At 53.9% G+C, this 22672-nt stretch overlaps 2 protein-coding genes across 2 annotated transcripts in view; one reads left to right on the forward strand and one right to left on the reverse strand.

Annotated features, from left to right (window-relative positions):
• The first annotated feature begins 2189 nt into the window (after positions 1-2189).
• On the forward strand, positions 2190-12830 carry FAM210B (family with sequence similarity 210, member B). The gene is made up of 3 exons (XM_006881652.1): positions 2190-2375; positions 11231-11412; positions 12614-12830. The coding sequence occupies exons 1-3, from the start codon at positions 2190-2192 to the stop codon at positions 12828-12830; spliced, it is 585 nt and encodes a 194-aa protein (XP_006881714.1).
• A 4872-nt stretch (positions 12831-17702) lies between these two features.
• Positions 17703-22672, reverse strand: part of AURKA (aurora kinase A) — a 13570-nt gene continuing 8600 nt past the window's right edge. Inside the window, exons 6-8 of the mRNA XM_006881653.1 lie at positions 21328-21476; positions 17972-18146; positions 17703-17885 (exon numbers count right to left, since the gene is read on the reverse strand). Of these exons, the coding sequence (XP_006881715.1) occupies positions 17703-17885; positions 17972-18146; positions 21328-21476 (507 nt within the window). The remainder of the gene's footprint in view (positions 17886-17971; positions 18147-21327; positions 21477-22672) is intronic.

Below are 22672 nucleotides of genomic sequence, written 5' to 3' on the forward strand. Positions count from 1 at the left end.
AGTTTCAGCAAGCAGAGTTGTGTCATCTGCATAACACAGATTGTTGATGAGTCTTCCTCCAACCCTGATGCCACACTTCTCTTCATGGAGCCCAGCCTCCTGGATAATCTGTTCTGCATATAGATTGAAAAGATAAGGAGATAGGACACATCCTTGACGCACACCCTTCCCAATATTGAACCATGCAGAACTAGCTAAATCTGGAACATTTAGTACAACAGAATGAAAATTAATTAGAGTCCTAGAGTTCAAATGCTCAACTGTTAGGTAAAAAGGAGGTTGAAAAGATCCCAAGCCTTAGAAACCCTATGCGCAGTTTTATGTGTCTTACAGGGACGCTAGGACTTGATGACAGTCCCCCCCACGGTTCTAAACTTTTACTTTTATTACAGCTTAATGCTTAACCACTGAGGCACCAGAGTGCCTTGTTAGATGCCATCGAGGCAACTACAAGTCACAATGACCCATGAAACAATTGCTCTAAACCTTGCCCTTTCTGCTCCAATTTCATCATACCTGGCATAACTGGCTCGTTCTTGTTGAGGGTCTTCTCCTCCGCTCACCCTCCACCTTTCCAAGCAAGATTCTTTTTCCAAGGACTGGCCCTCCTGACAGAGAGCCCAATGTACCTGAGAGACCCAGCTTCACTAGCCTTACCTCTAAGGAGCACCGTGGTTGCATTTTCTCCAAGACCTGGTGGCAGTCCATGGATATTTAACTTTGTAAAGTTTCTTTTCCAAAGTCAGTGCATCGGTGCAATGGTAAGGATCCGTGAGAGAACTCTGAACTAAACCTGTATTAATCTCAACTCCCGTATTTGCTCCTTTTGAGGCTAGCATGAAAACATCTAAATTTTCCAGCTTTCATTCATTTTGTAGGATGGAAAAACTCCCAAGTTAAAGGCTTTCCCACTCTTGTACCCGGAGAACGGCACATCCCACTGCCGGGTAACCACAGACTGGTCACTGCAAACTAGAAACTGCAACTCTGTCCCTGAAAGGCAGAGACTGCAGGTATCCACCTCACCTGTGCTACCTGGGCACGGAACCGCCAGGAAGGTGACGACACAGGGAGTGCACGCGTCTCTAGACCCGCCCACTCCGTGCTGGGCTCCGGCTTCGTGGGGGCGGGGGAAGGGCGGGGCCAAGGGAAAGACGCGGCCACTTCCAGTCCCGCCCACTGGACGCCGCGTTCCAGCTCGGATTGGACGGCGCCGGAGGGAGGAGTAAGAGGGAGTGCGTTCCCCCCCGGACCCGCCCACTCTGCCCCGAATTACGGAACTGGCGGATCCGAGTCAAAGGTGTGCGCCTCCAGTTCCGCCCACTTCCTATTGGACTCGGGTTCAGGATGGACGAGGCCGGCGGGCGGAGCAGGATTGGAGCTACTCGGATCTACCCACTCTGCCCTGCGTTCCAATTGGAGAGGCGGGGTGGACCAACGGGTGGAACCAAAGAGAAGAAGCGCAGCGCGCACCTCCAGACCCGCCCACTCACCGCTGCGCTCTGGTGCGCGTTGGACAGCGGTGCTGGGTGGGGTAAGATGGCCCACTCCACGTCGGGCTCCGGCTCGTGGTGAATTCTGTTTCCAGATTCACCCACTGGGTCTTAAGCTCTGGCTCAGGAGGACCGGCTGATGGGAGGAGCCAAGAAGAGTGCACCTATCTCCGGCTCCGCCCACTCTCACAGAGCTCAGCACTGGTGGGCGGAGGCGATGGGCGGGATCAGGGACAGGGGCGCGTGTTGCCGGCCCCGCCCGATGGGTGGAGCCATGACTACGGTGGGCGGGGTCACGGAGAGTACGCGCGCCGCCGACCCCGCCCACTCGCTCTGAGCTCCGCGCTGGAGGCCGGTGGGCGGAGCCAGGACTGTTTGCGCCCCGCCGTCCTTGGCGCTGAGCGGCCTCAGAAGTTGATTTGTGGGCGGAGTCAATGTGTGTGCGTGCGCCGCCGGCCCCGCCCTCTCGCTCTGAGAGCGACTCCGGAGGCTGGTGGGTGGAGTCAAGACTGCGATGGGGGGGGGAGTCAATGTGTGTGCGTGCGCCGTCGGCCCCGCCCTCTCAGCGCGACTCCGGAGGCCGGTGGGCGGAGTCAGCGCTGCGCGCCCGGCCCGCCCCCTCCGCGGTCTCGCGTTCGGGCCTCGCCGCTGGCCACCAGTCACCCGTCGTCCCCCTCTCGCCGTTCGCCGCTCGCCATGGCCGGGATGCTGTCGCTGCTGGGCCCGATGGGCAGAGCGGGCGCCCGGGTCCGGCCTCGCGCCGTCTGGCTCCTGAGCGCCGCCTCGCCCTCCGCCCCGCCGCTCTTGACCCTGCCCCTGCTCCGGTCTGGGCCCGACACCCGGCTGCTGCGCGCGGCCCACGGGGACGGCCTCGGCCGCCAGGTAAGCCCTCCCTCCGCTCCCTGATCCCAAGTGCAATCGCGGTGTCCCCAGCGCAGTGTCAGAGGCCAGCGCCCGCCATGGGGAGACCTTTGCACCTGCAACTTCGAGACTGATCACCTACAAGAGACCAAAGTCCTGCTCGCTACGCCACACCCTCCCCCCATTGACAGCTGGAGAAACTGAGGCTGGGGCGGGCGGTGGTCGGCCCGAGGGCGCGGTGGGGCCCAGGTTTCCGCGGTGGAGGCCTGCTGGACGGTAGGCGGGGCCTCAGATTGGACCAAACAACTTCACGTGGACCTGGTGTTGTCCGTCTTGAAGCCACTTTCCAGCCCCCTCCCCCCACAGTTGTCTGGGAGCGCCCCGCCTGGCGATCCGTCGTTAACACTCCCTGGACCTAACCCTCGGACAGGACGTCAGTCCTGCTGCATGGCTGCAATGCATGTAGTGCAAGGGCACGTGGAAACCGGTGGTCATGCAGAATGACAACGCACGCCATCCTTTAAAAATAAGTGCAGTTTTGTGTTATCATGAATCTCTTTAAAGGAAAATAACAAAAGCCATGGTCCAGATGGTCTGCACAGGGTTGGGGTTAGAGTTAGCCTTGCCCGTGGAGAAGGGACGAGGTGGTGCTTGCCCCATGAGACCTTTCAGGAGAAAAACCCAAGCGAAGCCCATTACCTTCCAGTGGATTGCGCGGCGACCCTGTAGGACAGGGTGCAGAGCCACCCCATGGTGTTACCATCAAAAAGCTAATCACAGCCGCCCTGCGGAAGAAACATGATAACATGTTTCTGTGCCCACGAAGATTTACAGCCTCTGGAACCCTTGGGGCAGTCCTGCTCCGCCCTGCAGGAGGAGTTGGGGTTCTGAGACCCTTCCGCAGAGGTCTGGCCTGCTCAGATGGAAGCTGATGGGAGTGAATTTCGATGTGGGGGTTCTCCTTACCTGTCAAGGGAGATTTCAGTCATTGGTGCTCACAGGGTGGTGAATAGGAATGAGGTCGTGTAAGGTGCCCAGCACCCAGTCAAGCCAAGTTGGCCCCAGTTGTGGTTAACAGGGGCTCCTGGGGTGTGGTCCACCTGCACTGCTAACCTTAAAGCTCAGAAGCTCCTGCAGTGCACACCCACTTGTCTCCTTCCCTCTATCTTCTAGAAAGGACTGGTGGGTACAAACCACTGACCTTTTGGTTAGCAGCCAAGTCATTGTTGTTTTTGCTGTTGTTATGTGCCATCGAGTCGTTTGCAACTCATAGCAACCCTATGTACAACATCCCTAAAGCCTGCCCTGTCCTGTGCCAATCTCACTGTCTCTGACACACCCATCCTGATTACCCCAGTCACTGAATCAATTCACCTCATAGAGGGTCTTCCCTTCCTGCGCTGTGCCTCCACCCTCCCAAGCATGACGTCCCTCTCTAAGGACCAGTCCCTCCTTGAAATATGTCCAAAGTATGTCAGATGAAGCCTCAGAATCCTTGCCTCCAAGGAGCAGCCTGGTTTAACCCTCTCCAGGATGAATCTGTTTGTTTTCTTTGCAGTCCATGGTGCCCTCAATACTCTTCTCCAACACCAAAGCTCAAAGATATCAATTTTTCTTCTGTCCTCCTTAGTCATTGTCCACATCTCTTGACGCATAGCAAGTGATTGCAAAGACCATGCATGTCCTGTATCAGGTGCACCTTAGTCTCTAGAGTGACACCATTGCTCTTCAGTAATTTGGCGAGGTCCCTGACAACAGACTTTCCCATTGCAATACTCCTTTTAATTTCCTGGCTGCTGGTGCCAAGCCCTTAACCACTGCTTAATAGAAATCATTGCACAGGGTTCCACTCTGCCCTCCCCCATTTGTGTTGTTGTTTTGTGCCTTTGAGTCAACTGTGACTCATAATTATCGGGGATCCAGCCCCAATATGTCGGGTGAATTCCGCCAAAAGGAGGCACCAGGTTGAAATGAAGATGCAGAGAGGCTAATTGCTGATGACAAATAGCAAGTTTAATATTTTGGCAAGAGTATATATACTCGTCTTAGAAACATGCGTGCAGGGGTAATTGCATTATCTCTTATCTGTCCTAGATGTTGACTGGTAGATGAAACATTCCCAGACCTCAACACAAAACAAAGACATCTTCCGGGATATCCTATGATATCTATTGGAAAACAAGAAGGTATCACATTGCTAGAATCCTGAGGCCTTTGGTCATTCCCTATTCATTAGCATACTGCTTCCTGGAGTTGTTTTCTGCAGAACAGATGGTCAAGCCAAGATAGGTGGTCCTGCTGTTTTTACAAGGCGTTGCTGCTCCTGCTTTGCTGGTTAGCCAGGCCCTGACACATAATGACTGCACAGAAGCTCTGAACCCAGCCCCATGCTGAGCCAATCCCCCTGCCTGTGACACAACCACCCTATTTCCCCAGTAACTGTGTTAATCCATCTCATCCAGGGTCTAGAAGCAAAAATTCTGTAGGCTCTTATTATTAGTGTCAGAAGGGACTGAAGTAGGTATCTCTGTTGTATGTGGTCTGTCGATCCAGGATCAACTCATAGCTGACCCCTGGCGCGTTTTCAGAGTCTGTAAATCGCACAGCAGAGATTGCCCGTCTTTCTCCCAAGAAGCAGCTGGTGAATTTGAACGACATGCTTTTGGGTTGGCGTTCTTATCACTAGGCCACCAGTGCGGCTATTATAGAGGTACCACAGGTGGGTGGTTTAACAAGCAGAACTGGATTCTTTCAACTGGAAGCCCAAATTCAGGGTGGTGGCTCAAGGCACAGCTTTGTCTCTGTGTGTACGGCTCTTAGTTTCCTGGTCCAGGAGCCTGGATCCAAAGACTGCTGTACTCTGACCCTGGCTTTTCTGTCTGGTGGTCCTAAGAACCACACACACCCCCTCCTTTTATCTGTTGTGGTATAAAAAGTGTTCAAGGTCACACACCAGAGACACTCCCCTTACTTTGGCACAGGGCCACAGTGAGATGAAGGGTGTTGCATTCTGCCCTTAATCCTTTAACTCTTGCTTGATTTATCCGATCGTGAGGGGTCATTACATAACCTGCACGTGTATTTGGGGGACACATTTCAAACCATCATGCTCTGGCTGACGGAGGAACTGTCCTTGTTGGGTGGAGCTGCGACTCTGTCCCTATCACACGCTTACAGGATTCTGTCTCCAGGAGCCTGGGGCCCTTTGTGTTTTTGTTTGAAGCTAAAAGACTGGTAAAGAGAGCACACCACTGAGCAAACGGGCAGAACAGGGCAGAATGCCACCTCGGACAGTAGCCCAGCACTGGAAGGTAGGGGCCACTGGTCACTGATGAGCCTGCGTTTTCTACAGATTCTGCCCAGAGGAAGGGCAGGCCAGTCCCAGCTGTTGTGTAGGATTAGAAAGCAGGGTGATTCCAGGCAGATGTTATGGGGTTCCCAGTGCATGTGAAAGTGATGGGCACCAGACTGTGAGTCTGATGGCCTGTGAGTGTGCCCCAGCACGCTGAGAAAGAGTGAGACAGTGCGGGAGTGGTCTAATGGTGGCAAAGAGCCTCAAAGGAGCAGGGGCCCTTGGGCATTAAAGGGCCAGTCATCGACCTGAGTTGGCCTGGGTGTGGAATGGTGAGTCTTCTCGGCACCTGCTGTACCCCCCCAGCCGTCCTCTCATCGGTGGCTGGTTTCCCCAGAAGCAGGGGGCTTGCAGTTGCCCTCAGGCTGGAGGGGGCAGTGAGGAGGCTGTGCACAGGGGAGGCTGAGTTTGGGAACAAGAGATCCTTTTTGACCTGTCATTGTTGGGTGCCATCAACTCAGTTCTGACTCCTGGCATCCTTGTGCCTTAGCTCCCAAGCAGAACTGCCCACTCTGCACGTTTTCTCAGCTGTGATCTTGGCAGGAGCAGATTGCCCAGGCCCTTTCTTCCATGGTACCTCTGGAGGGGTTCGAACCACCAGCCTTAGGTTAGGTGCCAGGCAAAAGGAAGAAGTTGGGAAAAGAAAGGCTTTTTCTAGGGAAGAGACAGAGGGATAGCTGTTGTGTATGGGTAAGACGCCAGATGTTCCTGGGCAGATTTTAACCCAGGCTGAATCCTACCCTCCTCGCCTCATGTCCTCATTGTTGTTGTTAAGTACATTGAGTCTAGGCGACTCATAGTGACCCTATGAACTTTCTTCATTTCTCCAAGTTCATAGAAGTTCTGGAGGCACACTGTTTCGGAAGTGGATGCCACTCCTGCTTCCAAGCCTGTTTTAATTGGGGAGCTCCACCAAACACTGTCCACCGTGGGGAACCATTATTGCATTTGACACATCAGTGTCACAGTGTTTACTAAACACAGCAAACCACGAGTTACCTCTGTACAGCAAATCGACAGCGCAGTGCCACACCACCTAGAAGAATGTTTGACCAAAACCAAAAACAGGCCTAAGGGACCCTGATTAAAAGCACCCACTTTTGGCTTGGTAGTATCACTTTCTGTCCATTAGGCATAGTACCTAGGATATTGCCCTGCCAGCCCGAAGGTGGTGCCTTCCTGACAGCTCAAATTGGTAATGACTCCTCAGGAGAAAGGTGGACAGTCTCCTGTGTGGCTTAAAGCCTCTCAGACCCCTGGAGGGTCAGCTAGGAGTCCGTTCCACTAGGCAGCTAGGACTCTGAGGTCCAGCCCCCTTGTGCCCTGCCATGCAGTGAATGAAACGTTGGGCTGCCAACTCTTGAAACCCAACATGGAAGGAAGAGAAGGCTGCCTGGCTCTGTAAGGATCGCCGCCTTGGAAACCACACGGCACTTCTCCTCTGTCACCTGGGTTGACGGGACTGCACGGTGCTGGGTTTGGTTTTAGATGGTGCATTGCACCTTGAGCTGAAGTTGGACCTTCCCTGGGTGTTAGCTCCTTTCAGGGCAGAGGTGGGAGAAGAGAGGAACCCTGCCTCCCTGACCCTTTATCACCCACACACAGGCACTGTGGTCGCTTTATCTTCAGCATACCCCGACTGCTGGCCCCCTTCTACCCAGGCCCAGCCTGCATGAAACCAGCTCGACGTTTCCCACCCAGACACCAGGGGGGACAGTGCCCCAGAGCAACCTTAACAGTGGACCCTGCCCCTGGGTGGGTGCTTCATTCCAATCAAGGTCAGCTTTATAGCAAGAGCTTCGAAGGGACCACATATTGTGTCTCTCCATTTATATGAAAAGCTGTGGAGACAGCCAGTGGATTAGGGACTGGGTGGAGGGGTAACAGACCGCTGGGGACACAGTGCCCTTTCAGGGGTGATGGAATTTTCTCAAATGAGATTCTAGTGAGAACACAACTAACCAGGAATATCTCGCTATATTGCACTTGGCTTTGAAGGCAGCCAGGAATACCTCGCTTTACTGCACTTGGCTTTGAAGCCAGGCTTCTTACAAATGAAATGTTTGAGCAAAGCTGTGCCAAGCAAATCCCTTGGCACCATTTTTCCTACAGCACGCACTCACTTGGTGTCTCTGCCGTTTGGGTCATTCTCGGGTTTTCAGAATGCTGTTGCCCGCCTGATGTTGTCGTTAATCACCATCAGGTGGACTAAACTCATAGAGACCCTCTGAGCAGACCTGCACCTCCTCTCTCCTGCACCCAGCTTTGGGGTCTCTAACATGCTTGAGCCCAGGGTCCAGTGACTGGGTCCGTCTGTCTTGTTGAGGGCCATTCTCTCTTCCCCTGACCCTCCTGTCCTTTTTCCAAGGACTGGCTCCTGACCGCATGTGGCCGCACGTCCTCCCAGAGAAACGTCCTCCTCCTTTTGACAGTCCGTGGGCACTCTTCCTAGACAACCACAAAACAGACACCCGCTCGCCTCTGCGGGTTTTCTGAGGCTGTGGGGAAACCGGTGGCTTTGCTGACCTTAAATAGATTACAGCACAATGTAAGGCTGGAAAACCAGCAATTCCTGTGGCTTGATGTATTGCACTGTTCACTTGATAGCAGGTCTGGAAGTGAACCCCACTCTCTGGGGTATGTTTTTCTGTATTACCAGCGGGGAATTGGCCTCCTTTGAAGGCCTGCCTCCCACCCTCCCAGGGAAGCAGAAGGTCAGGTGCAGTATCTTCTTTGATGATTTGCATTTTCATGAACTGGCTCCTCGCTTCCTGAGAAAGGCATTTCTGCTTGTCAAGAGAATCAAACACAGGTCCAGCCATCAAGCCGCTTCCCACTCACATGGACCCTTGTAGGACAGACAAGAACTGCACCATACTTTATATCCTCCCTGCAGAGCGTCTGGGGGTTTTGAACTGCCAACCTTTTGATGCCACCAGAGCTTATGAGATTATCAAACCGTCTGTCATCAGGTTACCCTCAGTCATCAAGTTGATCTGTCTCTTGATAACCCTTAGTTTCTAAGGCTGTGAATCATAATAGGAATCTCCCCCAGAGCAGCTGGTAGATTCGAACTATTAACCTTTCCATTAGCAGCTATACACCACCAGAGCTTTCTGAGGCCCCACTATAAAGCTGGAAAATCAGAAGCTGAGGGCCCAGGCCCCAGTGCCACAGCAGAGCCCCGCAGGCATTTGTTACCTGCATGTAACCTGCGTGTTACCTTCAGGTCAGACCACCTAGGAGAGGTGGAGACAAGGGCGGGGTGTGGGCAGCGCTGGCCTTGGGCCCTGAGCCCCATGTTTCTGCTTCTTCACCCTGAGAGGCCTCCCCTGCAGGCTGGGGGCTGTGCTGTCCCAGTCGTCTCACCGGCTCTGAAGGGGGGCTCACTCAGCCTTGACTGGCTCTCCAAAATAGCAGTCCAGCTGCAGGGGATATGCTCGGCCAGCTGACCCAGATACAGGCGGTGTCGGAGAGGAGTCCCAAGGGCTGTGGCAAGAGTTGAAATGCGTTTCTGAGAAAACAAACGTGGTGCGTATGTATTGAGAAAGGGGTGGTTTTTCTTTGTAATCCATCTGACGTGCCCTGCCCCTTCTAGTCAAGGTCCTGAGGTCTGCAGTGGTACCAGACGTTACCGCACTGGATGAAAACATGATAAAATCGTTTTTCAGTATTAGCAGACATCACATACAATACATTCTTTTCATACAGACCCCAAGTTACTGTCACAAGTGGGCTTCCTCACTGCGTGCTCAGGTCTCAGGAGTATGTCAGTCTTGGCTTTGGAAGTAATTATATGGTAGATGGTTACACTACACACTCCGACTGGTCTCTCACGCTGTTGTCCACCTCTTGTTTAGGAGGACGTAAGTCCAAATCCCATGTACCAACTTCAGAGAGAGATTTTTTTTTTTTGCTTGAGGCCGCACTGAGGGAAGATCCTGGCCACAGAGCTTCAGCTAAGTTCTGTGATTAAATTCTGTGACCCACTGTCTGTGTTTACATTGCTGACACAAAGTGATCGTTCCAAGGTCCGGACAGGCCTGTTCTGGCTCTGATGCTGTGGCTCCCTTCTGGGAGGAAGGTGTTACCTGATCAAGGAGATTAGAGCCCTCAGATCCCGTCTTGTGTGGGTCTGTGGGTTTCCGACGTTCCGACGCTGTATGTGTGTGAGTGCCGCTCAGATTTTGAAGCTCCGCCTCCCTTCCTTTGGGCACGTGGCCAGGAGGGATCAGTCCTCAGAGAAGGACATCGTGCTCAGAAGGGTGGATGGACGGACAGGAGAGGGAGACCCCGGATGAGATGGATTGATACAATAACTGGGGCGATAGGGATTGGTGTGTCAGAATTAGTGAGACTGGCTCAGGACAGAGAAGGATTCAGAGCTGCTGTACATGCGGTCGCTATACATCACAGGCGACTCAACCAATAACACATTCTATGAAATTTGGAAGCAGGAGTGGCATCTACTTCCTAAACAACTTGCCTCTGGAAACTATAAATTTTTATAAATGTCGATAGTTGTAGAGGGTCTTAAGGCCTTTTGTTCATAGGGTCAGTATGAGTCGTGTTCGACTCGAAGGCAATCCAACAACAATATATGGTAGATAAGGGAGCTCTGGTGGCCTAGTGTTAAGAATTGTGCTGCCAACCCAAAGTTATGTAGTTCAAATCCACCAGTTAGCTGCTTCATGGGAGAAAGATGGGCAGTCTCCTCCGTGTGATTTACGGCGTCTGAAATCTTGGACAGTCAGCTATGTTCAGACCCAACAGCACGTAACAACCACCGAAACGGTAGATATGTCTCCTAGGTACAGGAGCGGTGGTGGCCGAACATGTCCAAGCTGTGAGGCTAACCGCGAGGTCAGCCATTCTAGTCACGAGGAACGAGAAAGCCCCTCCCATAAAAATTTACAGTCTTGGAAACCTGACCCCGTGAGTCAGAGCTGTCAGAGAGACAGTGAGTTCGGCTCTATGGTCTGTGTCCCTGCATGACGCAAAGGGTTAGTGTGCTTGGCTGCCAAGTGCAAGGTTGGAGGCTCAGGCCTGGCCAGGGGGTCCTGGAAGAAATGCCTGGCAAACCTACTGTCCAGAAATCCCACCACTGAAACCACTGACTCACAATGGGTCACGATGGGTCAGCTGACAGGACAGCGGCTGCTGTGAGGTTTGAGCTGGCGCTGACTTGATGGCCGGAGGACCCCAGGTCAGTCCAGGAAGCTCTCTACCTCGAGGTCCTTGACCACGGCTGCCATGTAAGGTGGTAGCCACGTCCACAGGTTCCAGGAGGAGCAGCTGCTCGTCTGGGGGACAGACCCCGCTGTCCACTGTGTAGCTCTGCAGGATCTGGTGCCCAGCTCCGGCCTGTGTCCACACGCGTCCCCTCTCCCAGCAGGAGAGCCGCAGCCAGCCCCTCCTTGGATCGGGCAGCAGGGGCGCTGCTGTATGACCGTCAACACTGGTGGTGTTCAGGACCCGGTCCTGGCCCCTGCCCCACTGTCTCCCCTTCCTGGCTTGTGTGCAGGACCCCGGCAAACTCACGCAGGCGGCAGCCAGTGACAAGGTCAGCGGCGGCACAGAGAACAAAAATCTAAGCAAGTCCCAGCAGCTGAAGAAGATTTTCCAGGAATACGGGGCCGTGGGCGTGTCCCTGCACATCACCGTCTCCTTGGTCTCCCTGGGCTGCTTTTACGCGGTCGTCTCAAGGTGAGAATCGGAACAGTGGTACACACCGGTTTTCTGTTTGTTTTCAGCAGGTTAGCTTAATTAGTAAAGGTGTCCCTGGAGCATAATGATCTTTGGAGTTAACAGTCCTGGCACACCTGAGATCCTGAAGGTTCAGCGTAGACCACCCAATGCTGTCACCTCCCAGTGCACGTGGGAGGGGGCTGTGGCGGCGCAGGCAGTGGGCCGTGTGCTGCCCTCGGCGAACCCAGAGGTGGTGCCTCTCGGGCACTAGCTCCTTAAGACAAGGATGGCCAGCCAGCCTCCCCGGTGTGATTTACAGCCTCTGAAAACCTGCGGGAGGGTCAGCGATGAGTCGGCTCTGTCTCAATGACAGCTGCGTGCAAACGCATGTGGAAGTTATCTTTATGCTGCGGTCTAGGAAGTGGGCAGGAGCACTGTCCTCACCAAGTTTGAGATCTTCAGAGAGTTAATGAAATGTAACCAGAAGACTGCAAGTGAGCACTTGGCCTTTAAAAACTGCCTCTGATTGCCTTGCCACAAACCCTCAACTTGTAAACAGCTTCAGATCTGCGTCAGATCTGCGTGGGCTGCCCGAGAGCAAGGTGTGCCTGTTCAGGGGACCAGGTTGATCTTTCACACTCCCAGAGTGTAAACACTGCAGCGCAGCTTAGAGAGGATGCTTCGGGGGCAGTCAGGTGACCTCAGGTCAGGAACAGGTGAAGGAACAGACCCGAAAGGGGCTTGAGAATACGCAGCACCAGACCTGTGCCTCTGAACGCACCTGGAGGACACCCAGCTGGTGTGTGCTCTGCGGTGTGTGTCCTCCAGAACAAAAGTCAGTGATTAAAAGTATTAACAAAGGGAGCTTTAGTGGCCTGCTCGGCTAACGAGTTGTATAGCCAACCCAAAGACAGGCAGTTCGAATCCACTAGCTGCTCCTTGGAGAAAGATGGGCAGTCTCCCCCCATGAAATTCACTGCCTATAAAAACCTGCTAGGAGTCTGTTTCTACTTGACAGTACTCAACAACAGCAGGAAATAAATACTGGGGGTTCATTGTCACATAAAGTGCAATGTGAATAAAAACTACACACAAAGCCTTATTCCCTTAGCTACTTGGATCACATTTCTAATCTAGCGAATGACAAGTGAACCTTTGAAAGCGTGCGCCATCGGGGTGGCCCTTGCCGGAATGACCCCACCTCTGCCTCTCTCCCCAGTGGCGTGGACATGTCCGCCCTCCTGCTCAAGCTCGGGTTTCAGGAGTCGCTGCTGCAGTCGAGGATGGCAGCGGGCACCAGCACCTTCGTGGTGGCCTACGCGATTCACAAGCTGTTCGCGCCCGTGAGGATTAGCATCACCCTGATTTCCGTGCCCCTGATCGTCAGATATTTGCGCAGAGTGGGCCTTTTCAAACCACCGCCTACAAAGCCCTGATGGACGCCGAGGCCCCGGTTCTTAACAGACCCTACACACCAGGCTGGGTTTAGGGCTTTCATGGGGGGGGCAGGGGCTAAGTGCTAGGTTCCTGTGCATATGTTTTACCTCTTGCAGCAAAATTCCCCTTTCTGAATAGTTGCCATTTGGGGCTTTATGAATCTTGTGAATGTGCTTCTTCAGGGCCTTGTACACCTAATCGGTCAGCAGCACTTCAGGAGAAAGCGTAACAAGCAGGTCCTTCTGCAAGGCACCTGGTGAGGGTGTGCAGAGCCGGGCAGGGTGGGCTGTCATGGTCCTAGAAGACAGTGGCTGGTCATGCCTGTTTCTGACACTCCTCTCCTGGGTCTGCTGGCAGCCTGCAGCATCCCGGATGACTGAGCTGCAGCTAACAGCCCCAACAGCGTGCACCCGGGATTCCAGCTCGCTCCCACATACACTGTGCCCCTACTTGGGTGGCCCTTGTTTGGGGAAAAGCCAGCCCAGCATTTCACAGGCTCCTAAACAAACGCCTTCTGATCCGACACCACAGGCCCCACCTCTGGGGGCTCTTCCGAGAGTTCATGCAGTCAGGTGGGGCCATTCGTTTTCAGCCCAGCCGGAACTCTTCTCCACGGGGAAGGAGCCCTGTGGGCACCCCAATTCAGCACTAACTTAAAAGGCTGGAAATGTGAAGGCTGGTGGTTAAAACCCACCAGCGGCCATGAGAAGGGGCGCCCCGGGGCAGTTCTGCTCTGTCCTGCAGGGTCACCACCACTTGGTCCTGATGTCCACATCCCCAGGGAACCGGTCCTGTGTCCGTGAAGAGCTGAGACAAGCCCTGCCCGAGCCTCGCCGTCAAACTCCACACGTCCCAGGGCTGCCGTGACAGTTTTTACATGACTTGCTTGTATTTTTTTTGATTGACTTTAAAATGTTAAAAAAGAAAGTTGTATCACTTGTACCATGTCCTCAACAGGACACTCGTGTCACCTGTTAGCAGTGGGAGGAGCGCCCGTGGCACGGTGGTTTAGGGCTCACTGTACCACCAGCTGAGGGGTCAGCAGTTCAAGCCCACCAGCCTGTCCCAGGGAGGAGGGCGAGGCAGTTGCTTCTGTAGATTCACGGCGTGCAGACCCCACAGAGCAGCCCTCTCTCCCAGAGGGTCAGTGCACGACGAGAGAACCGGACGGCACCTGGGAAGTCAGCAGGAGGGAGGAGACAGGTGGGGTAACGACACCCGAAGCGGGTTTCACCCACAGGGAGGCCTCTCCTGCACTCTGGATGAATTCAAGCTGGCACACTCGGCCTCCACGGAGGCTTTCTCAGAGCCATCCAGGACTCGAAGGATGTGCTTCCTGTGGGCGTGTGTGCCGCTCTGCCCACTGCCCCCTCACACAGGGAGCTGCCCCACACTCTGGGAGACCCCAGTTGTCCACGTCCTGCCCAGCCACCGTGCTGGAGGGGGCTGGTGTGGCTCCCTAACTCCAGAGACACATTCACTGCATTTGTGACAATCAGATCATTTAAAAAAATAAAACAAGAAAATGCCCTCGGCGGGCCCTCCTGAGCCTGGCTCCATCGCCCTTCACAACCAGCATCCCTCCTTCCGCCACCTTCACAAGGATCTGATAGGACACGCTCTCCGCGTGCCAGGGGACCATTTTCTCCTAAAGCAGCCTTGGCCCATTGCCTGGAGGCTCACTGGCCCGAGGTGAGGCTGACTTCCAGGAGTCAAGTCTTAGCACACTGCCCACCTGAACTAGCTGTTCTGTGGACACTAAGCCCGTCCATGCGCTGGGGCTGTTTACCCCTATCTTGTCTGATTTGTGGACATCAGGCCCCTAGACCCCCCCTGGCACTGATGTCCAGACTCCCCCCTTGTGTCAGGAAGAATTATATCCTGGGACTCCCTCCACACCCTGATTTCTAGGAGTAATAGGAAGGGACCCAGACAGAAGCAATAAAGCTAATTCTCTTCCCTGTGGCCTGCCCCTGTCCCTCTGAGGCCAGCGCTCAGTACTGGGGCAGCTGGGAAGGTGACAGGGACCAGCACCAGGGACCAGAGCATTCCAAGAACTCACTAGGACAGAAAGCTTGTGCGTGCCTGGTTTTTAATGGAGCCAGGACACCAGGTGACCTATTAAGGACGGAAGCCATGCTTCACTTTTTAAAAACTGACAAAGCAAGCAGCTTCAAACCTGTGGAACAAATAAAAGCCCTTTGCAAAGTGTGTTTTTCATTCCTCTTTTGAGCTGAGCTCTGTGACATGACTGTCGAAGCATGGCTGTAACTGAGCATGAGTCGAGTGGGATTGTCTTGGGGGGGGGCCTCATCACCTGACTAGAGCCACATGACACCTAACTGCCTGGGGCCTGGAGATGCTGGCTGTGCTCAAGAATTCTAATGTCCTTCTGTCCTGAGAGGATGTCATTCATTCATCCAGTGCTGTCACAGCAGATCCCACAAGTGGATGGCTTTAACAGATTGATTCTTCAGGAGCCTGGGAGGCCAAGTTCAGGAAAGGTGGGAGCAGCAGGAGGTGCTCTGTGGTTCTGGAGGAGAGCCTTGTTTCTCGGCATCTGTAGGCCTGGTGTTCCTTGGCAATGTCCAGGTACCCTGGCTGTCCCCTGCATCACGGAGCCTTCTAGTGTTCACAGGGTACACCTGGCACCCTTCCTTGTTAGTATTGGGTCCCCATCTCTGCTAGGTCACAGGCCACACCCTCAAGCTCCCCCCTTAGATCCACCAGGGCTATAATTTTCTTTTCCCTTTTTTTTTGTGTGTGTACCGTCAAACCAGATCTGACTGGTACAGGACATTGTCCCTCGTTCTCCAGCAGAGCATCTGGTGGATTCGAACCACACACCTCTGGGATTGCAGTGCAGTTTCTTTCCACTAGGCCACCAGAGCTCCCTCAGGGCTAGAATTTGAGGTTGCATGCAACCCTTAATACTCATCAGCTGCTGATCAGATCCTGGGGGATCAATGCACCGCCCCCGTTATATCACAGCCATGTGCTGTGACTGAGAACACTGCCGCTTAGCCCAGGCCCATCGGCCACATTGCCGGGGTTCCTCAGTGACCCCACGTGGAGACTCGCACACTGGCCACTTTCCTGTTCAGACACGTATGACACGCAGTCACGTGGCTGTAAAACCTCAGTGCAAGGACACCTGGTTTGGCTACACTCCGTACACGGGGCATTTTTACAGATGGGGGCTGCGGCCACCTTGTACTGGCCGGGCCCATCAGCACCATTTTTCCAACAGCAGGTGTTCAACTCGTGTCCATCACATTCTGTTCTCAAATACTTCAAGCTTTTTCATCATGTTATCGCACCCTTAAGGGATTCAGGTGACCCCCTGAGTAGTCGCACTAACCCCAAGGCGGGTGGTTCAAATCCACCTGCTGCCTCAGAAGAGAAATACGGGTACTCTACTCATGCGATTTACTGCCGCCTACAACCCAGGGGGCTACAACCCAGGGGGCGGGTGGCAGGAGTCGGTTCTGACTGGACGGTACAGGCTGCTCAAAGCAAAACCCACCATCTCGTTGATGCCGACAGGGGCCACACTACTGGACTGGAAATGCCTCAGTTTCCACCTCGGTAAACATGGAAACAGCTGCATCTTCCTCCCACAGAGCGACTGGTGGTTCTGAATCGCTGTTCCGTGAGCGGCCCAGTGCTTAACCTGCTTCGCCACCAGAGCCCTTTAAAAGACAACAGTGGGGCATAAACAGAACTTGTATTAATTACTGGTAGGTACTGTCAACAGCAGACCTGTATGCTGCTCTCTCCTGCACCATCCTCATCCTCTCTGCTCCACCCAGGCCCTTTATTCGTCACGGAGCCAAGTCTTCCTCTCTCACTGACCGGACCCCTTTCCCAGCATGCCTTTTCCACGGACTGGCCCCTCTTAACGACGTGCCCAAAGGACGTGGGATGAAGTTCTACCATCCTTCCCCCCAGGAGGAAAATCTGTGCGACTTGCTTCATTGCGTCACTGCTATTACGATGGTGAAAACCAAGCCCCCAGTCACGGAAGCGGCCTGCGTTCTAAGAGCTTTTCCTTCAACAGTTCACGGTTTTCCCTCCTTGCTGGTAAGGTCACCCTGCCCTTCAGCTGATGAACACGAGGCTGGTGCTCTGTCAAGACCGACCAGTCTGTCACCTTGAGGGGAGCCAGCTGACCGACAGAGACAGAAGGGGGGCCCTCAGCACCTGCGCAGTCAGGGCTGACAGCGAGATGGCAGAACCGCGAGGCCCTGAGACATTGACACATTTATTGACGCATTTCTGAAATGTGCACACCTCCCGTGGCTAATTTTTAAAGTAAGTTTGATCTTTTGACATTTAAAAGCAATTTTGAGATACGAGGTCTGGGTTGGGGTGGCGCACTGTCAGTGTTCAGGCGCCACATCTGAGCGCTGAGGTTCCAGGGCCCGTGACCCAGAGGTAACGTGGGGCCAGGTGCACCGGGCCTTCCAGCGAGGGCGGAGCTGAAGGAGGACAGCTGGCTGTGCCCAAGTCTTTATTTAATGTGCGAGACAGGATCAAGTGTTCGTTCCAACAGCTTTGCCAGGCGTGGCCACCCAATAAGTTACATACACACACTCGGGGTGACCCACAGCGTTCCTGCGGCCGAGCCTTTGGCCTGGGTGGCACCACCAGACTCAACCCAGAACCACTCACCGCAGGGCTGTGGGCAGCTGCCCCAGAACCAGTGAGATCGGCGGGCTTCATGTTTATAGAAGTAAGTAGAGTTCCTCAGGAGTGGGGCCCCAAGAACAAAAACACTCCCGGGAGGCTGTCAGTGTGGGTGCTGGAGGGGCAGCAGCCTTCTCCAGGAAGACCCGGCGGCCCTTCTCCAAGCCCCCGCTGCCCGATTCCTAAGACTGTGTGCTGGTGGCTTCTTTGTCCTGGGGCCTGAGGGACTTGGAGGAGTTGGCTGTGATCCAGGGGTGCTCGAGGACTTCTCGGAGGGTCAGCCTCTGGCTTGGGTTATGCCTCAGTAGTCGTGAAATGAGGTCGCGGGCCCCCATCGTCACCGAGTCAGGATACGTAAACTCAACCTGGAGCGAGAAAGGAGAGTCACCGGATCCTCCCGGCGCAGACTGGAGGCGTACGGGGGAGAATTCCGGAGGAGACGCTGCCTTACCCGTGAGATTCTGTTGTAGGTTTCCTGGTATGTGTTGGTCTCGAAGGGGGGCTTCCCCACCAAGAACTCATAGCAGAGGACCCCAAGGCTCCAGAGGTCCACCTTCTCGTCATGCATGCGGCCCTCGATCATCTCAGGGGGCAGGTAGTCCAGGGTGCCACACAGCGTGGTTCTCCTAGCAAGCGGGGAGGGGTGCCGGGGACGGCTCAGCGGAGGGTGACCGGAGCCGTCCCCCATAAACATCTACAGGCTGGGAAACCCTCTGGGGCCATTCTCATCTGTCCTCCAGAGGGGCTACTGGCTGGAATAAACTCAGTGGCAGGGGGTTTGGTTTTAATCCCCTTCTAAGTCAGACCCTGTGCCAGGAAGTGTTACTATCATAATCCCCATCTCAGGACACTGATCAAAAGGAGGAGAAAACGCAAGACTGGTTTTAAAATTCTTAAGGAGCCCTGGTAGCCTAGTGGGCAAGAAGCTGCATTGCAATCCCAGGAGTATGTGGTTTGAATCCACCAGATGTTTTGCTGGAGAAGGAGGGACAATCCTGTATCAGTCAGATCTGACTTGAAGGTAGGTACACACACAAACTAAAAAAATTTAAAAATAAAAAAATTCTTGTGGAATCCAGACAGACTTTTCAGAGCCATTAAAATTGAATGTTCTCCTCCGTCCAACCACTGCCCTGGAATAACCTAAACTTTAACCCTGCACTATGCCCCAAAGTCTTTGGTTTGGGATGGCGGGCAATATAAACACTGGCACTCTCAAATGGGGGGAGATAAGGGAGGGAGTCGCTGGTTTATGCGGTTCTGTGGGAGTTTCAGACTCAAAATGAGGGAAGGAGGACCCCACCTTCTCCCCAAACAGACTCTCCTTGCTGGATCTGGGGGTGGGGGGGGCAATGCTGACGGGAATCTCTGATTCAGATCGTACGGTTAACTGCGACTGTAAAAATGCTCAAGCGGAGGCTGCAGCGTGAAGAGTGGGCTCAGCGGAAAGCCTGGCTGGATGGACAGTGGCCAGATCCAACTCCCTTCAGGGTTCTGCAGACACCTCGTGAGGTGCAGGCCGAAGGGACAACCCCAAGGAGGGTGGGAGAGCACGCCCAAGTCGAAGGGCTGTGAAATGACACTTTGACGGGGGGAGTGATACAGGGAGTAGGCTGTTGTCCTCCAGGTAGAAAGGGCCACAGCTTGGAGACCTTTCCAGCCATGGTCTGTCACTCCTACCAGAAGACTGAGGACTCGTCAAGTAAGGGGACACTGGACTCCCAAGCAGGGCAGAGGTCAGGGGGCTGAAGGGCCAGCGGGGTCCCCTGAGGGTGGCTAAGCAGAGGCTGTCCTTAAGGGAGGCCAGAGCATCCTGATCCTGAACTGTAGTGTTCGTTCCCTAATGACCCTCCTTCCCCTCATGGACGAACTGTGACCCCTAACACTGTGTGTTTACTTGATTAGGCCACAATTCTGAGTTTTACGTAGTTACCCTGTGTCTTGTAAATCTTAATATCTATGGTGTTAATGAGACGGATTACAGGATCATGGAACGATGTAGCCCTCCCTCATGGTGTGGCAGGGATGTCATGAGCCAGTCAGCTGTAAGATTAGGAAAAGCTACAACACGGCTGAGGTCAGGGCTCTGATCTAAGAGGTGTCCACGCAGATGCCCACGTCACCTACAAGACACAGAAGAGAAACCAAAAAAAAGGGAGGACCTTGGTCCCACCAAAAAAGAAGAGAGTGGAGCAGAACACATCCTTTGGACCCAGGCCCCTGCACTGTGAACCTTCCAGAAACAGGAAAAGCCAAGCCATGTGGAGTACTTCAAGGAGTGCTGGGTTACAGAGGCCGAGGGAAGAAACAAGGCCTCCTGCAGAAGCAACAGCGAAAAGGAGCCTTCCCGCAGAGTCTGGACCCAGAACCTGGGTCACCAGCCTCCCAAATAAATTTCTGTCTGTCAAACCCACCCACTTGTGGGTTTAAAACAGCACTAGAGAACTAAAATGTATCCTAACCATGCGTGTGGTCTGTGAGCTCTGTGTGACCACTGCCTCGAGTTACTAAACCCAGCAGAGAAGTCGAGACTGCTGTGAAGAGATGAAGTGGTGGAGGCTGGAGAGAGGAGCGAACCTGCCCCACAGCACTCAGCCCCAGTGGTAAATGCTGCAAGGACCCAGCTACCACGGCAGACGGTTCTACAAGGGATTAGAAGATCCTAGACAGAGTGAGAAAAGTGTGGGGGACAATCACAATCATTAAAAAAGGCCAGGTGTACTGGTTGGATAGAGACTGGGGGCACCTACAAGACTGTGGCCCTTGGGCACCCTGTGACTCAACTTTTGGCCAAACCAAGCACAGGCCTTTAAGGTGGACCCCACTACCAGGGAGGTACACAGTCCATACACCAATCAGTCACTTTCTATAGAAAAGGTAGCGTCTGTCCAGGGACAGAGATCAGAAGGGCCGTGGAGAAGTGGAAAGGGGAGACACAGGGAGGGGGAGGAATGAGTGCTGTCAGGGATTTCAATCAATGCCGTGAAACAGAATGTGTATAAAATAGCAAATGAGAAACTCATGTGTTCTGTAAACTTTCACTAACTGACAATACAAGTTGAAAAGCCTTCTTTTAGCGAGAAAGGCAGGCCGAGAATGTGCAATACCACCAACTCGGCTCCAGGCACACCAGTTCTTCATTTCCAGAAAGAACGGACTCGCGGCTCTCCAGCTTGTGCGCTTCTGCCTTCAGCAGGGTCACCCCATCTTCCTCCTCAGGGAGCAGCACACAGTGCCTCCCTCCGTCACCAATGTCATGACTGAGGTGTCTTTGTCCCCAAGGCTGGAACTGTCAACGTGCCCAGAACAACTGCAGGACAAAGCTGACCAGGAGACTCGCTCACCACAGAGCAGCTGTGTGGGGACGTGAGCCCCGAGGAGAAGAGCTAAGGGCACAGGTGACACTGAAGTGCATGCAGACCTCAGCGACTGTGTGGGGTCAGTCCCAGGCCACTACAGCACAGCAAACATCGCCACAAGACAGCAAGGCTTCTGCTTGTTTCTCAGGGCACCCACAGGTACACCTGCACTCGGGTGTGGTCTGTGAGGTGTGCAGTAGCAACATGGAAAAGGATTAAGTCTCGTAAACATTACCAAAACATGGCACCAGACAAACCAAGGCTGGCTATCGGGGACACGGGGCAAACAGACCTGCTAGGGACAGGGTTGCCAGAACCCTTCAGCCTGCGAATACCTCACTATCAGAAGCGCACTCAAACAAGTGGGCCTGTAATTCAACCAAGATCCCAGGCTCTCAGTTGCCCAGGGGCTCCTGCCGTGCCCATCACCTTGGTCCCGGGCACTCACCTAGAGGACGGGGCATGGACTGACCACCCAAAATCGGCGATCTTCAGCTCTCCAGTGGAGCTAAGCAACAAGTTCTCCGGTTTAATGTCTCTGTGGATCACATTCTTGGAATGGCAGTAACACAGGGCGCCAGCCAGTTGGGTGATATACTGCGGAAGAGAGTGTGGAAAGGCTGTGTCTTCAGCTGTACGCGGCACAAGGCAAGGCTAAGATGCCGGATGCAGCCTAAGCAGAGACCCGGCACAGACCGGAATGTGGCTGAGGTTCTGACGCAAACACTTGGTGCATCTGCATTGGAGGAGCCCACTGGGCACCCCGAGCCCCTGCCAAGTTTCACAGACATGGCAGGTGTGATGTGACAGCACAGGCGGGAAGGGCCACATCCCATCACGCCCAGAAGCAATGGGTGAGGGCAGAGGGGGTGAGGGCGGAGGGAGGGATACAGGTGTGGAAACAATGTTTGCCACAAAGGGCAGTTTTTAAGCCAGTCCTGCTCCTGCAGCTGAGACTGGACAGCTCGTGAGAATGCTGCCCCAAGATACGCTTTAAACCTTACACCTAAACTACCTCGGTCAAGTTCCAGCTCAACAACAGCCTGGCTCATAAAATGAAGCCGTCACGTATGAGTGCTGCGCTCCCTTTACAGAAAACAAAACCGTTCAGTAGGTGTTTTCGAACAAAGATGAGCACATGAGGGGTCAGAGAAACTAGATGTGTGGGAACGGGCAGTGGGGATGGGAAAACAGACCCTGAGCAACAACAGTATGGGATCAAGACGGGAAGCACAGGCCATCCCTGCATCCACTGGAATGTCAGGACTGAAAACGGGAGCTCAGTCCCGCAGAAGAACTCCCAGAGACCTTGAACTCCTAAGAACTTGACACCTGGGCACCACCTCCCTCATCAACCTGAACGCTCCCTCCCCTCTGCTGGGACCAAGAAAACAGTACGGAGCTGGGGGGACAAGCACCCTCGCGGGTAAGCCATGTGACATGTCAGGTGACAGCCGGCATCCTTGATATGAGGAGGACACACTCTGACCCCATGACCTCTCCCTCCTAAACCCAGCATCCCAGTCTAAGCAGGAGAAAAGTCAAGGGAAATCGCAAGAAAACATGGGCTTTTGTTTGGTCACAGAAGCCAGGTGTGAGCATCAGTGGTGACAAACGGATCATGTGGATGTTAAGATGTTCAGAAGATCTGGTGGCCTAGTGGCAAGAAGCTGCACTGCAATCCCAGAGGCGCATGGTTCGAATCCACCAGATGCTCTGCTGGGAAAGGAGGGACAATCTCCTCCTGTACCAGTCAGATCTGATCTGACGGTACACAGACACACACACACACA

The sequence above is a fragment of the Elephantulus edwardii genome, unplaced genomic scaffold, assembly GCF_000299155.1.
Source record: "Elephantulus edwardii isolate Elephantulus edwardi_28Jun2011 unplaced genomic scaffold, EleEdw1.0 scaffold00015, whole genome shotgun sequence".
Taxonomy (NCBI): domain Eukaryota; kingdom Metazoa; phylum Chordata; class Mammalia; order Macroscelidea; family Macroscelididae; genus Elephantulus; species Elephantulus edwardii.